The sequence below is a fragment of the Bison bison genome, unplaced genomic scaffold, assembly GCF_000754665.1.
Source record: "Bison bison bison isolate TAMUID 2011002044 unplaced genomic scaffold, Bison_UMD1.0 scf7180017864077, whole genome shotgun sequence".
Classification (NCBI taxonomy): domain Eukaryota; kingdom Metazoa; phylum Chordata; class Mammalia; order Artiodactyla; family Bovidae; genus Bison; species Bison bison.
Window position 1 is genome coordinate 1,017,900 of NW_011494649.1, and position 16,220 is coordinate 1,034,119.

Below are 16,220 nucleotides of genomic sequence, written 5' to 3' on the forward strand. Positions count from 1 at the left end.
AATGGTACCTCATAGTGGTTTTGATTTGCATTTCTCTGATAATGAGTGATGTTGAGCATCTTTTCATGTGTTTGTTAGCCATCTGTATGTCTTCTTTGGAAAAATGTCTATTTAGTTCTTTGGCCCATTTTTTGATTGGGTCATTTATTTTTCTGGAATTGAGCTGTAGGAGTTGCTTGTATATTTTTCTTGAGAAAGAAAAATGGAACTGAGGAATCAACCTGCCTGACTTCAGGCTCTACTACAAAGCCACAGTCATCAAGACAGTATGGTACTGGCACAAAGACAGAAATATAGATTAATGGAACAAAATAGAAAGCCCAGAGATAAGTCCATGCACATATGGACACCTTATCTTTGACAAAGGAAGCAAGAATATACAATGGATTTAAGGCAATCTCTTTAACAAGTGGTGCTGGGAAAACTGGTCAACCACTTGTAAAAGAATGAAACTAGAACACTTTCTAACACCATACACAAAAATAAACTCAAAATGGATTAAAGATCTAAACGTAAGACCAGAAACTATAAAACTCCTAGAGGAGAACATAGGCAAAACACTCTTCGACATACATCACAGCAGGATCCTCTATGATCCATCTCCCAGAATACTGGAAATAAAAGCAAAAATAAACAAATGGGACCTAATAAAACTTAAAAGCTTCTGCACAACAAAAGAAACTATAAGCAAGGTGAAAAGACAGCCTTCAGAATGGGAGAAAATAATAGCAAATGAAGCAACTGACAAACAACTAATCTCAAAAATATACATCCCTAAATCTTAATATAGGGCTTATTACATAGCCAAAGTTCAGTAAATGTTGAAAGGAAAAGGAGTAAAGGAGGTAATTGGCTAAATGTATAAACTGTAGAGATATGCAGCCAATCTGCTACCATAGGCTATTTGCTAGTTTCAGTAATTTCCTCCATATTGCCTTTCATTCATATTGGATGGATGCCCAAAGTTTTCTGTTTTACATTTGATTATTCAGCAAACATTGATTGACTCATTTAAAACATAATATACTGATATTTTCTTCTGCATCATTTTAAGTTCCTTTCTTTACATGTATCTTGGCCATTTATAAAGAGGTAAAAATCATTAATTAGCTAGGTTTCAAAAAAAACTAAACCAAATAATTCTGTTTAATTCTTATCAGGGATTGGTCGGTCAAAACTCTGCACGCCATAATGGCTTCAACAAGTAAAGCAATTGAATTACAACTGCAAGTGAAACAAAATGCAGAAGAGTTACAAGACTTTATGAGGGATTTAGAAAACTGGGAGAAAGATATTAAACAAAAGGATATGGAACTTAGAAGACAGAATGGTGTTCCTGAAGAGGTAAATTTCTTAACTGAATTCCTACTTTAGCATCCAGGGAAACTCTTCATTTATTTATTTTAAAGTAAATCACAGCCTTTAAAATGTTTTGTGGAAATGCTAATTAAAGAGATTTACTTTCTGCCAACATTTTGAAAAATTCTACTTTTAAAAGTCTTTGTAATAATTGTATTAACTATCAATAGGACATTTTTAAGGCTTAGTCCATAGGAAGACCATGTGATAATTCTTAAGGTAAATGAATAGCATCATAAAATAGGCTTGTATATATATCATATATAATTATATACTTAATGATATGTTAACATACAGTATTGCCCTAAACACAGAGAATACCTAGACTCAACCAGTTTTCTTAAGACAGTGCATTGAGATGTGGACAGCTTTTTCATACTGTTGGTAATGTGGAGGCAGTTTGGTGCCATTGTACTGTTGCTAAATCATTGTATTAAGGCTGAAGGTCAAGCAGTTTTTGAATTTTGAATTTAGGATTGCAAATTAAGTGTATAATTAAAATTTCTGGGTAATATTTTTCTTATGACTGAACAGTGTTCAGTATTTGTCAAAGGATGAATTAAAATTTTCAGGCATAGGTTTATCATTAGAAATGAATGAATTGGTATTTCTAACCACTTGAAAACTAAACTAAAATTACTTTTACTTGAAAATATCCTTCAGTGAGAGTTTTAAACATCACTAGTTACACAGGAAAGTAACAGAGCTGTCTCAAAATGTGTTGTTTTCCCTCCCTAGAATTTACCTCCTATTCGAAATGGGAATTTTAGGAAAAAGAAGAAAGGCAAAGTTAAAGAGTCATCTAAAAAAACCAAAGATGAAAACGCAAAAAACAGGATAAAATCTTATGATTATGAGGCATGGGCAAAACTTGATGTGGTAAGTTAATCTGATTATGTGCTTCTTAGTCTTTGAGTAAAATTTTCTTAGAGTTAGTTGAGAGTCATGGATTAAATGAAAAACAATGTAAAGTTCTTAGGACCTGTGTCTTTATCTTATAGACTATTTTGTGTGGAATAAAAACTTAAATACATAGCTCTTCAATTAACTTTTCTTTCCTCCTATGGCCCTCTTTCAGTGAATAATGGCTAAAACAGCTGGATTCTTTTCTTCCTATTTTTTCTTTTTTTTGCATGGATAGTATGTGGAAGGGGCTTCCCTGGTGGTTCAGTGATAAAGAGTCCGCCTACAGTTCAGGGGACGCGAGTTTGATCCCTAGGTCAGGAGGATCCCCTGGAGAAGGAAATGCAGCCCACTCCAGTACTCTTGCCTGGGAAATCCCATGGACAGAAGAGCCTGGAGGGCTACCCATTCATGGGTTTGCAAAAGAATTGGACACAATTTAGCAACTAAAAAACAACAAGAGTACATAGAGGTCTAGTGAACTCTTCACCCTGTTTCCTCTAATGGTTACGTCTTATTTAACTATGTATTTTAGTCCCTCAGTTTTGTCCAACTCTTTGTGACCCCCGTGGATTATAGCCCTCCGAGCTCCTCTGTACATGGAATTCTCCAGGCAAGAATACTGGAATGGGTTGCCATTTCCTTCTCCAGGGGATCTTCCCGACCTAGGGATCGAACCTGGGTCTCCTGCATTACTGGCAGATTCTTTACCATCTGAGCCACCAGGAAAGCTCTGTTTACCTATAGTCCAGTATCAAAACCAGGAAATTGACATTGGTTCAATGTGTGTATAGTTCTGTGGCATTTTATGACCTATGGATTTGGGTAACCACCATTGCATCACCAGAAAGATCTCTTTTGTGCTATCCATTCATAGTTGCACCCACCTCCTTCCTCCTCACCATCTCTAACCCCTAAACAGCTAGAATTCTGAGACGGTAACAATATAAGAAAAGAAAGACTCTACCAGCATCTTTTTTTTTTTAGTAGGCTGAAGGACCTGTTGAATAATGGTTGAGAATGCCTTTGTGTGTGGCCTTAGGTTAGGGCTGTGTGACAATAAAAGTAGGGCCTTCTTAATCTCAGGAAGGTAGGCTTCACCTTGCTAGACTGGTGTTTTGCATGCTTCTGGTCTCGGGCACATGAGACGCAGTGTAGTTGGAGAAATGTTTGCCATCAGTACTATGCCTCTGTCATAGTTTATATATGCATTAGCATTAGAAGATGCTGCCATAGGGTTTCCAAATAGGGAACCATTCATTTTTTGTAACTTTACCCCTTCTTGTGTAGCCTTATCCTTTTCATAAATTGGTATGTGCTTATAATGCCCTTTCCTGAAAGGCACAGTGTCAGATGATTTCTTAGAGAGGTGGTTTTCTACAGTCATTTACTCATTCAACAGTTATTGATTGAACTCCTGCTTTGTGTGGCCAGTACACTCATGATTGAACTACACTGTTTGACATTGTCATTTTATTGTATCTGTAAAAGATACAGTTGTTTACTTACCACTCCTGCTAGTTCAGATGTGAGCAGTGGCCTTGGCGTTCTGCTGCCGTTAGTTTTCTACACGTGTCAGTGTAGGGGGGTTGACAGTCTTGGCTTTCATATTGATAGGCTGGTGGTATTTCTATTCTTATTTTTTTCTTTTTTTTGGTGCTATTTCTAGAATCTTTATGCTAAAACCCATAGTTACATTTCAGTCCATCTTTTTGTTTTGGTTTGGTTATTTTATTGTTTTTCAAATTTTTTTGGCTGTGCTGTGCGACAAGCAGGATCTCAGTTCCCTGACCCCAGCAGTGGAAGTGTGGAGTCACTGGACTGCCAGGAAAGTCACTCAGTCCCATCTTTTAATATTCATTTATTTAATGAAACTAAGCATAGGTCTTATTTCATTTTAAAATTTATCAACAGTTTTTTTTCTTACATAAATTACTTAGAATAGTAATAACTTGTAAAAGACAAAGGATTTTATTTATATAATAAAGTTTTTGTTTATATGAGCTTTAATGAACTCTTTAATTCTTACTGGTTTAAAATTTCTTACTCAGGAATTCCCTGGTGGACTGGGATTCTGAGCTTCCACTGCTGTGGCCCAGGTTCAATTCCTGGCTGGGGAACTGAGTTTCTGCAAGCCACATGGCATGGCAAAAAAAAAAAATCTTACTAAAAATCATTCTTTTATTATATATGGTGACGCTAGTGGTAAAGAACCTGCCTGCCAGTGCAGGAAACATGAGACATGGGTTCTGTCTCTGGGTCGGGAAGATCCCCTGGAGGAGGGCATGGCAACACACTCCAGTATTCTTGCCTGGAGAATCCCCATCAACCGAGAGGCCAGGTGGGCTGCAATCTATGAGGTTGCAAAGAGTTGGACACAACTAAAGCAACTGAGCCTGCATGCATGCATACTAAAAAAAATAGTTTAAAAAAATACTGATGCAATCCATGAAATGATTTATTACCATGAAAGGAATGTCTCAGTCAAAAGAGATTGGAAATTGCTGGACAAGCATGTTGTGTATTTTCTTTGATAGTCAGCTATATTTCAGAGTACATTGATAAACAGTATAACATAGTTATTGAGAGCTCCTTGGAGGAGGCAGATGGCTTGGGTTCAGATCCTCATCTGGCCACTTCCTAGCTGAGTGACCTTGAGTGAGTTTGCTAACTTTTATTTCTCAATTTCTTCAAGTGAAAAACATGGATAATTATATCTACCCTCCTAGGTTGCTATGAGAATCAGGAGTTAATTGTACTCTGCAAGCAGTTTTTGTTGTTTTAAAAGTCAGAAAGAAAAAAGGGTTTTAGATAAAACCCTTTCCCTGCTTTTGGATGCCATTACATAGACTTGGGTTAATTGCAAACTTCTCTTATGTAAAACAGTAGTAGTTCACTGCTAACAGTTTGTGATTTAGGGTTGGTTTGTAGACTTAGTTTACCTTATATGAGTTCAAAGTCAGATTATGTAAGTGGTTTGGATCTTGGTTTTCTAAATAAGAATATCCTTTCTCTGAATTAACTCCTAATAATGAGGGGTTATTTGGATTATTTTTATAGGCCTTTAAGTCCTTAGGTTGTAAAAACTTAAGTTCTGTTGAATGTTCTTTTTTGGGGGGGCAGGATATCTTTTTTTTTAATGGTCATGTAATTATGACACTGTTCCCCTACTTTTGATTTCAGGATAGTATTCTTGATGAACTTGACAAAGAAGAGAGTACCCATGATTCTGTGTCTCAAGAATCCGAGTCAGAAGAAGATGGGATTCATGTAGATTCACAAAAGGCTCTTGCTCTAAAAGAAAAGGTACTCTTTAGGTTAGCTGTTGGTTCCTTCAGGTAGGCAGGATTTGTAGAAAATCATGTGGCCCCCAAGATTTCTACAGTGTAATTTAGTGGGTGTTCAAGTTGTTTTTGGCCATATCCCTATCAGGAGGCAGTATAGCATCGTGGTTAGGAGTGTGTGCTCTGAAACCAGATTATCTAGGTTCAAGTCCTGTGACAAGGTCTTTTAAATTCCCTGTATATATTCAGTCTTTTTAGCTGTAAAGTAAGATTAATATTATTACTAAACCTCAGTGGGTTGTTGTTATTAAATGAATTATTATATGTAAAGTACTTGGAGTGTACAGAGAGTTGTTCCAGGGCTTTAAGTAGTAGACTAAAGTACTAATCAGATCAGTGTGTGATTCTTGACATGGGTATTGTATCCCACAACTCCATGTCACAGACCATCTTTGGTTGCATTTTGGAACACTTGATATCTCCCTGAGAAATGTCTCTTTATTGTTAAACTGGCTGTATTTTTAAAGAGGTGGCACTCTTCAGATTAAAATTTGTCTTGATGCCTTTCTTTTGTTGCATTTCTGTGGGTTATTGTGAATAAAAAGTATTTAATGCTAGGTATTTTACTCATTTTTCTGCCAGGGCTCTTGGATTGGGCCCAAACTGTGACCATTAGCTTTGATTACATGGCTAATGAGATAGGAAGAGACGAATAATGAAAGAATGTAGGTCTGGAATTCTATGTCAGTGTGCATCTGACTTGTATGCTTTTACAGGGCAATAAATACTTCAAACAAGGAAAATACGATGAAGCAATCGAGTGCTACACCAAAGGCATGGATGCTGATCCATATAACCCGGTGTTGCCAACAAACAGAGCATCAGCTTACTTCAGACTGAAAAAGTAAGGCGTTTCCATAACGTGTGTGAGTACTTTATGTGCATATGGAGACTGGTTTGTTTTTTTATCTTTCTTAATGAAATGTGTGGGAATGCTTGAGAAAATTTTCTATTTCTTTTCAACTATAAATTCTTATTCACTCCCTTTTAGTGAATTCTTTAACTTAAGCCATTTTAAACATTCAGGTGCTCAAACCATGCTCCTTGTAGTTCACTTTATTGAGGTGTTCCTCCTATAAAAATTGAGTAAGATGCCCTTTCCCTAATTTACAGAAGAAAAAAAGTTAGGTGGGTAAAAATTCTTTATAAATTAATTTTCCTTCATTATTTTGAAAAATTATGTATTTACTATTTAATACAGATAACTTTTATTATGGTAAGCTTAAAATGTATTCCAACATTTAAGTCATACTAATCCTTAAAATACATACTTAGTGTTGAAGAACATAAATGTATATGGTCTTAATCCTAAGCAGAGAAATGACCTAGCATAAAAATACTTAAAAAACCAAATACTGTCAAGGAGGATGTTCTTACTGTTTTAATTACTATTTGGAAATATAAATTATATTGGTGTCTGAATTTTTACTACTTTTAATAACATATTTTAAAATCTTTGAAACTTATGTTATTAATATCCTGACAAATTAGGGGATATTTACCTTTTATAATATTTGATATCTACAGTATGTGTAAATGATGAAGAATAATTTTAAATAAATCTGCATGAAGATGCTTCCAAGCTTCAGAATCAGACATTATTTTTCAAAGCTACCTTTGATATTCTTTTCCATATCCTGACCCTTGTCCCTCCCAGTTAACCACTGTCTTGAGTTGTATATCATTCTTTTGATTAAAAAAAATTTATTACATATGTGTATATCTCTAATACATTGTATAACATTGCTTTATTTTTGAGCTTTAAAAGTATATCATTGGATATGGTTTTCTGTGGCTTGCCTATTTATTTGAATACTATATTTCATATTTCAATTCATCTCATAAGATTTGTTCATGTTTTGCATATATCAATAGCTGTAGATTTCTCATTTTCACTGTTGAATGCATATGCAGTTCCTTGTTAGGAATATACTATCATGTATCCATTCTCTAATTGCTGGATTGCTGGTTGGTTCCTTTATTCCTCACCTTCCTTGTCTTCTCCTTTCTTTTCCTGCCTTCCACCCTCCTTCCCTTAATTATTTAACAACAGTGATACTGTGAGCACTTCTGTACATGTTTCTTGGTGCTAGATCTTAGGATATGCACATGTTCAACTTTTAATGATGGTGACCAGTTGTTACAATGATAGTTGTACATGCTTACATTCCCATTAGCAGTGTATAAGAATACACGTTACATATCCTTACCAACGCTGGTATAATGGGGCTTCTGAATTGTTTTCAATCTAGGGGTGTAAAGTGGTAATTCATTGTGGCCTTAATTTGCATTTCCCCAATTTCTCATGTGGTTGAACATCTTCTTATGTGTTTATTCACCACTTATCTTGTTTATTTTCCTGTGATATGTCTGTTTTATCTTTGGTCCTTTTTTTTGTTAGGCTGTTTTTCTGTTGATTTTTAAGCATTCTTTTTTTGGGGATACTAATTCTTTAGTGTTTATAATATTTATCTTCTCTCAGTTTGTAGCTGATCTTTTTTTAAATGAAGAAACAAATTCTTATTTTAATGTGTTTCATTTATTAATTTTTATAAAATGTTGGCACTTTGAAAAGTATGATGTGTGAAAATAGTCCCCTTCTTTGAGTTCGTAACAATCTCCTCTATTTTCTCCTAAAAGTTATGTTTTACTTTTCACGCTTAAGTCTCCTTGTGTATGCTGAAGGTACAAGTCCAGTTTCATATCCTGATTGTTTCAGCCCTATTTATTGAATATCCTTGCTTTCCACATGGATCTGCAATTCTCCCATTGTCATATGTCAAGTTTGCATGGATCTGTTTCTCATTTCTTTCTTCTCTTCATTGATCTGTTGCCCTTTACTATAGCCATTCCATACTATTTTTAATTTTTATAGCATTATAGTAAATCTTGGTATTTGGTATAGGGCCTTATTATTCTTTAGGAATGTTGGGTATTCTTGGACTTTTACCAATCAGTATAAATTTTAGAATCATCCTGTCCGATTCCTTGAAAAATTTTGATTACAATTGCATTGGACTTACAGATCAGTTTGGAGAGAATTATATTGTTGTATTTTTGTGTCTTATAGATGAATGAAATTGCTGTAGTTTTCTTTCATGTCTTTGAAGACAACCTCATAATTTTCTGCATCTGGATCTTGTACATCTTTTGTTAGATTTATTAGTTTATTTTTGTTGTTGATTTTAGTAGAGTAGCCACTTTGCTTAACTTTCTTTATTTTTAACAGTCTGTCTAGCTTGTTTTGAATTTTCTTGGTAGACCATTATATCATCTGAGAATGTCAGTTTTATTCCTTCCTTTCCAGTCTTTTTAGTTCTGTTTCTTTCTTATGGAACTTCATTGGTCAGGACCTCTAGTAGAGTACTGAGTAAAAGCAGTGGTAGTGGGCATTCTTTTCTTTGCTTTAAAGAAACTGCTTACATCAGAAATTACTGATTTTAATAGCTTAACTAAAAGAAGATGGTAGCACAGGGAACTCTGCATAGTACTCTGTAATGGCCTCTGTGGGAAAAGAATCTAAAAAAGAGTGGAGATAAATAGGTACACACACACACACACACACACACACACACACACACACACGTATACATATATGTATAGCTGATTCACTTTGTTGTATGCCTAAAACTAACACAATACTATAAATCTACTACAATAAAAATTAAAAAGAAAATAGAAAAAAAAAGAAACATGCCTTCAAATGAGAAATAAATCCCCTTTTCAGAGATTTCAGAAACAAATTTTTTGAAGTTTTTAACAGATGATTTTTATTAACTTCACTTTATTATTTTTTTTTAAATTGCAGATTTGCTGTTGCTGAGTCTGATTGTAACTTAGCAATTGCCTTGAATAGAAGTTATACAAAGGCTTATGCAAGACGAGGTGCAGCTCGATTTGCTTTGCAAAAATTAGAGGATGCCAAAAAAGGTATTAATGTTTTCCAGGTCATCATTATCTAAAAAGTTATTTAATAGTTTAACTGATTCTATACAAAGAATACTAGATAATCACAGTTACTATCTTCAGAGATCTTTCTATATTGAATAAAACTGGTTTTTGCCATTTAAAATGTATTTTGATATTTTGGGAAAAGACCTTGTTATTTGCCACTGATTAAACTTTGGTTCATATTCTCATTCAACCATGTTGTTCACTCTGTTACCAGGGGAAAGTTACGTATCTTCTCTGATTTTCAGTTTCTTATATGTGAGACAGATTAAAACATCTTGTTGGCTTTTGTGAGGCTAGAGGTAATGCATGAACCTAACACATTTTTATTTATTTTAAAATTTTAAGCCTTTTATTACTTCATAAAATAGGCTTGTGTAGTATAAATCAGAAAATTGGAATGAAGTTTATGTCTGAAAGATTGTGCTCCTTTGTTTTATGAGATGTAACTTATGATAGCAGTGTTCTTCCTGAGGCTCAAAGAAGGAGGTGATCTGACACAAGGATTAAGGGTTTTATCTGTGCTGGGAGAATGGAGGAAATCCAGTGGAATAATGTCAGTATTTCTTAGTTCCTCTTAATTTAAACTGTCCCCTGTAAGCAAATGACTGATCTTTTATACAGCTTTTTGAATACCATCTATCTTTTTTTGATTGTTTGTTGTTGGTTACATTGAGTCTTTGTTGCTGTGCGCAGGCTTTCTGTAGTTGTGGCTCGTCGGGACGACTCGTCATTGTGACTTTTCTTGTTGTGGAGCCCAGGCTCTAGGGTGTGTGGGTTTCAGTGGTTGGGGCTCACCAGCTCAGTCCTTGCGACTTGTGGGCTGTAGAGCATGGGTACAATAGTTGTGGTGCACAGGCTTAGTTGCTCTAAGACATGTGGAATCTTCTGGACCAGAGATGGAACGCATGTCCCCTGCATCGGCAGGCAGATTCTTATTCCACTGTACCACCAGGAAAGTCCCATATATCTTTTTTTTTTTAATTATATTTTTAATTGAAAGATAATTGCTTTACAGAATTTTGTTATTTTCTGTCAAACCTCAACGTGAATCAGCCGTAGGTACCATATATCTTTTAAATATTCTGTTATCTTCTGTTTTACTCAGATTATGAAAAAGTATTAGAACTGGAACCAAATAACTTTGAAGCTACAAATGAACTCAGGAAAATTAATCAGGTAAACTGCAGTTATTTAAATTAAGTGTGTTACTTATTACCTTTATTTGACAAAGTAAATGTTTTTGTATAGACTTGTATTATGTAATATAGACATTTTTCTACCGGGGTCCAGCCCCGGTTGGATCCAGGGATTCCTTCAGGATGACGGCATCAGCGATTTAAAGGGATAGCGTCAGTGGAGAGAATCAGAGGCCTAATTATAATTGGTTTACGTGAGAAATCAATATAACCTGTGACACCAGGTTTGCACTGACCACGGAGGCCGCAGGTGCTCTTTCAAATCGTGGAAGGTGCCACACTTAGGCACCTTCTCGAGTGGGTCTCAGATGCCCAGGCAAGTAAGTCGTCTCAGCAGATCCCCACGCTCCAATTATTTTGGCCTGAAGAAAGAGTAAAGACAAAAGGAGAGAAAAGGAGACGAGAAAGAACGACACGGGGAGACTGAGCTTAGTGAGCAGGGTCCATAGCTTTATCTTCAGCAGGGGCTTTTATACCCCAAGTAGCACATAGAAGATAATAGGGGATGCAAAGTCATGCAAGGTCAGCAGACCTTAATCATTATCGAAACCAGGCTTTTCTTCTGCAGACTATCAGATACAAAGGCTTTAGGTGATTTACATCATCTTCTGGTCAGGAGACCTGCTAACATTTTTCTCTGATAAGAATTAGTCAACCAGAAAAACTTATTTTCTCCAGAGGTGATTTTTCTTAGAGTTTAGTACCACTCGTCGAAGCACTAGACAGAGTTGCATTCCTATAGGGCAAGAGTGTCGTGGGGGTAATTAAGGGAGGAATTTATTAGCTTAAGGGTCTAAGGTTATTGTTAACATTAAAGCTTCTACATATATATATATATATATCTCAACTATATTAATCGATACACTCCCAGGAACACAGTGGGTGAAAAATATGGAAACTTGGCAGCAAGCAGCTCAAGAAAGAATTCCTCTATTCTATTTTAACAATTTCGGACTCCCCGAGAGGCTCTGCATTGTTAGAATAACTAAGTCTCCTTGTGCCTCATATGGTTGGGAGGCCGTAAACAATCACATGTGTAGCTGTAAGAGTCTGGAAACCTGTTAGGCAGGTTAGAAAGCTTTTTGAGGGAATTACAGTTGGAACACACCTTGTTATACCATGGAGACTTATTAACTAGAACTTTAAGTTGCTTTTCTTACAGAGAAAAGTGGTCGGGGGTAGCCCCTCGTGACTGTCAGAGGAGTTGGTGAAAGTCATGAAGCAGTAAAACAGACAGGCTCAGGTTTTGGGGTAGACACTCAGGCAAACCCAGAGGGGCACCCCTCGAGTTCTGGCTTACCTTGCCCACCAGAACTCTCCCACATGACCTTGTCATGGGTGGGGACTCCCGTGCTGGCTCCCGGCATTTTTCTAATTTTAATTCTTTGTACTAGACAGTTTTTTTAACTAAACACATTGTAAGCTAGAGGTGGTATAATGGTATTTAATGATTCTTAATTGTTACCTTAAAAAGCTGTCTTATTTAGAACCGCTGCTGCTTTATTTTATCCAGATGACAATTATTTTTCTTTATCCCACTAATTTTTTAATTTGGCTTGTGCTTTGTTTTTGTGCTAAACTTTCACATATTTCTTTGATTTTTGTAGTTTTAAAGTTGCTCCATCTTTATGGTTTATACAGGGAAAATAATACTAAATTTTTAAAAGTAAGAAAATAGATATTATTTAACTGTAAAATTTGCTGTCATATTAATAGTATGTATGCCTTTTACTTTACTTTTGCATCACATAATTATTTTGCCATCTGTTGAAAGTAGCAGTGATTGAGGAAAGTCTGCCTTTTAAATATTACCATTACATATTGCATATAAAAATCTCTTGGTAAATACCATCAACTTGACTCTAATTGTGAACTGTATTGTATATTTTTGTGTTTTATCCTAGATGGTCAGATAATGACTATGAATAGTAAATTTGAGAGATTTGGTGATGTGGTCTCAATTACCTTCTTTATTTTTAAAAATTGTTCCTAGAACAGTGTAGAAATTCAAAAGAATCTCTGTTGAATAAATAAATGAACAGCTCTTTAGTGAATATTACTTACTTTAATTGGAATAAGATGTACATTAAATTTATTTGCTTTTTAATTTTGTTAGTAGAAAGATTTTATTGGAGTAAATATTTTAATTATTTGAAATGTGGCAGGAATTCTAATATGAATAGTTTGTTATTTTAAAGTCAAACATGTATGCATCTTCCATTATTTGTTTTATTTAAGCTGACTGCTCTGTCTTCTAGGCTCTAACTTCCAAAGAAGACTCATATCCAGGGGAAACTGATACAATGATTAAATCAGATGAAGGAGAGAAAAAACAAATTGAAGAGCAACAGAATAAACAACAGGCTATCTCGGAAAAAGATCGGGTAATCCAGGATTCTAACATTAATATGTTTTCCTGAGTTTACTCTTAGTTTTTTGTGTATCAGTTAAGGTTCTGTCTTTGTTAATATTATATTAAAATACTCCTTCAATAGAAACTGAAAATTAAATATACTAAAACTTCTGGAGCCTACTAATTAAAACTGAGTAATTGATTACTTAATACATAATTATAAAAAAAATTATATATAAGTTTAGGAAACAAATTATTTTTGAGCATTTTGACATATATTTACATATAGATGGTTATAAATTAACATAGAAATAAATTACAGTGCTTCCTTGGTGGCCTAGTGGTAAAGAATCCACCTGCCAGTATAGGAGACATGCGTTCGATCCCTAGTCTTAGAAGATCCTACATGCCATGCGGCAACCAAGCCCAGTACCACAACGACTGAGCCTGTGCTCTAGAGCCCGGGAACCTCAGCTACTAAAGCCTGTGTGTTCTAGAGCCCGTGCTCCTCAAGAAGAGAAGCCACTGCAGTGAGAAGCCCAACCATCGCAATGAAGAGTAGCCCACCACTCATTGCAACTAGAGAAAGTCCACGAGCAGCAATGAAGACCCAGCACACCAGAAATAAATAATAAAATTAGTAAAAAAATAAAACTGATTCTTATTCATTAAATCACACTGAACTATTTTTTCCCCCCTTTTTGGCCTCACCATGGGGCACATAAAATTTTAATTCTCTGACCAGGGATTGAACCCACGCCCCCAGCAATGAAAGTATGGTGTCTTAACCGCTGGACTGCCAGGAATGTCACACAATGAACTATTTCTGATCAAAATTTCTTTAGACTTAATTTAACATACTATAGGCTTTCATGGACCTATAGAGGATTCCTAATAAAAATTTATGGAATGATTATTGATTGTGATATGTCTGACTCTGATTATAAATAAATGTTAAAATGAAATCTAGTACACCTTCCAATACAATTCGATTTATTCTCTGTTTAGGCATATTAATGTTACTGAATAGTGAGCTGTACAATCTGGTACTCTGTTCTTTCACACAAATTATTTGGATTATGAAGTTCTTTTGTACAGATTCTATTTTTTTTTGATTGTGCCTCGCAGCTTGGGAGATCTTAATTCCCCAACCAGGGATCAAACCAGTGCCCTCAGCAGTGAGAGTGTGGAGTCCTAACAACTGGACCACAGGGAATTCCCTGCACAGATTCTGATATAATTAAAGAGTACAGTATTTGGTCCTGTATTTATTAAAATGTGTTTTTCATTTAAACTTCATCTAATCTTTAATTGGTAAAATAATGGTTAGTGCTGCAAGATAATATAGTAGCATACTTTTTTTTTTGGTACTGAAATGAGAAGAACACCATTAAAAAAAACAACCCAAACTAACAGATTCTAAAACATCTCATGGGTTTTTAGCAATTAAAAAGGTTTAATTACTGATATAATAATGATTGGTATACTAGTCGTGTTGCTAAAAATTTGAATTCAACTAATTTTTTTTTTTTAATTCTTCTCAATACTTCTTTCTGAAATGATAGGGAAATGCATTTTTCAAAGAGGGGAAATATGAAAGAGCAATCGAATGCTATACTCGAGGGATAGCAGCAGATGGCGCTAATGCCCTTCTTCCAGCTAACAGAGCAATGGCCTATCTGAAGATTCAGAAGTAAGTATTGATTACCTTTAATTCTTTGCAGGATGAAAATGAAATTTACTGTAAAATGGTATATTATCTACATAATTAAATTAAAACTCACTCTTAAGCATTAAGTGAGAGAGGGTGTGTGTGTCATAGTACATATTTAGTAAATGTTGTTGTTTAGTTGCTTAGTCATGTCTGACTCTTTGTGACCCCATGGACTGTAGCTCGCCAGGCTCCTCTGTCCACAGGATTTTCCAGGCAAGAATCCTAGAGTGGGTTGCCATTTCTTCTCCAGGGAACTTTCTGACCCAGGGATCAAACCTGCATTTCTTGTATTTAGCAGACGGATTCTTTACCACCCTGCCACTAGCTCTAAAGTACTTACTCAGTTTTGGTCTGGCATTACACAGTTTAACACTTCTTTAATTGCTTTATGCTATTCTGAATTAGTGATTTAAAAATTATTTTTAATCTCAGAACCCTTTGGGCAGAATCTTATCTGGAAGCATATGCATATATAACAAAAGAGAATTGCTGTCGTTGAAACTGCTGATTGATTACATACAGAACTAAAACTTAGTCCTGTGATACTAACCACGTATTTCTGGATGCACTCAAGGGCTCCATGTTGGACAATCAGCAGAATACTATATCTGATGATAGAAACTATGTCTTTGTTGTAATACTACACACTGCTGCTGCTGCTAAGTCACCTCAGTCATGTCCGATTCTGTGCGACCCCATAGACGGCAGCCCACCAGGCTCCCCCGTCCCTAGGATTCTCCAGGCAAGAACACCAGAGTGGGTTGCCATTTCCTTCTCCAATACATGAAAGTGAAAAGTGAAAGGGAAGTCGCTCAGTCGTGTCCAACTTTTCGCGACCCCATGGACTGCAGCCTACCAGGCTCCTCCACCCATGGGATTTTCCAGGCAAGAAGAGTACTGGAGTGGGGTGCCATTGCCTTCTCCAATACTACACACTAGTTATAGAATTAAAAATTCCTGTAAATACTATAAGTAGAGATTCTAAACTTAATGGTGCCACAGACCACTTTGGCTGCATGGTGCACTTTTCTCAAGATAATATTTAAGTGTGTAGTTATACATTTAGGATTACAAAGGAAACCGACTATATTGAAATAGAGTTTTAAAAATATTAAGATTTGTGACGTTAGTTCAGTCACTCAGTCGTGTCCGACTCTTTGTCACCCCATGGACTGTAGCACGCCAGGCTTCACCAACTCATGGAGCTTGCTCAGACTCATTTCCATTGAGTTGGTGATGCCATTCAACCATCGTATGCTCTGTCGTCCCCTTCTCCTGCCTTCAGTCTTTCCTAGCATCGGGTCTTTTCCACTGAGTCAGTTCTTTGCATGAGGTGGCCAGAGTATTAGAGCTTCAGCTTCAGCATCAGTCCTTTCAATGAATATTCAGGACTAATT

General features: G+C 35.7%; 1 protein-coding gene across 2 annotated transcripts in view; it reads left to right on the top strand.

The window, feature by feature from the left end:
- Positions 1-16,220, top strand: part of RPAP3 (RNA polymerase II associated protein 3) — a 37,322-nt gene that overhangs the window by 3,321 nt on the left and 17,781 nt on the right. For both annotated transcript variants that reach the window (XM_010837517.1, XM_010837518.1), the window contains exons 2-9: positions 1,161-1,344; positions 2,098-2,238; positions 5,446-5,568; positions 6,323-6,450; positions 9,415-9,536; positions 10,666-10,736; positions 13,015-13,140; positions 14,675-14,802. In XM_010837517.1, the coding sequence (XP_010835819.1) occupies positions 1,192-1,344; positions 2,098-2,238; positions 5,446-5,568; positions 6,323-6,450; positions 9,415-9,536; positions 10,666-10,736; positions 13,015-13,140; positions 14,675-14,802 (992 nt within the window). In that variant the 5' untranslated portion in view covers positions 1,161-1,191. The remainder of the gene's footprint in view (positions 1-1,160; positions 1,345-2,097; positions 2,239-5,445; positions 5,569-6,322; positions 6,451-9,414; positions 9,537-10,665; positions 10,737-13,014; positions 13,141-14,674; positions 14,803-16,220) is intronic.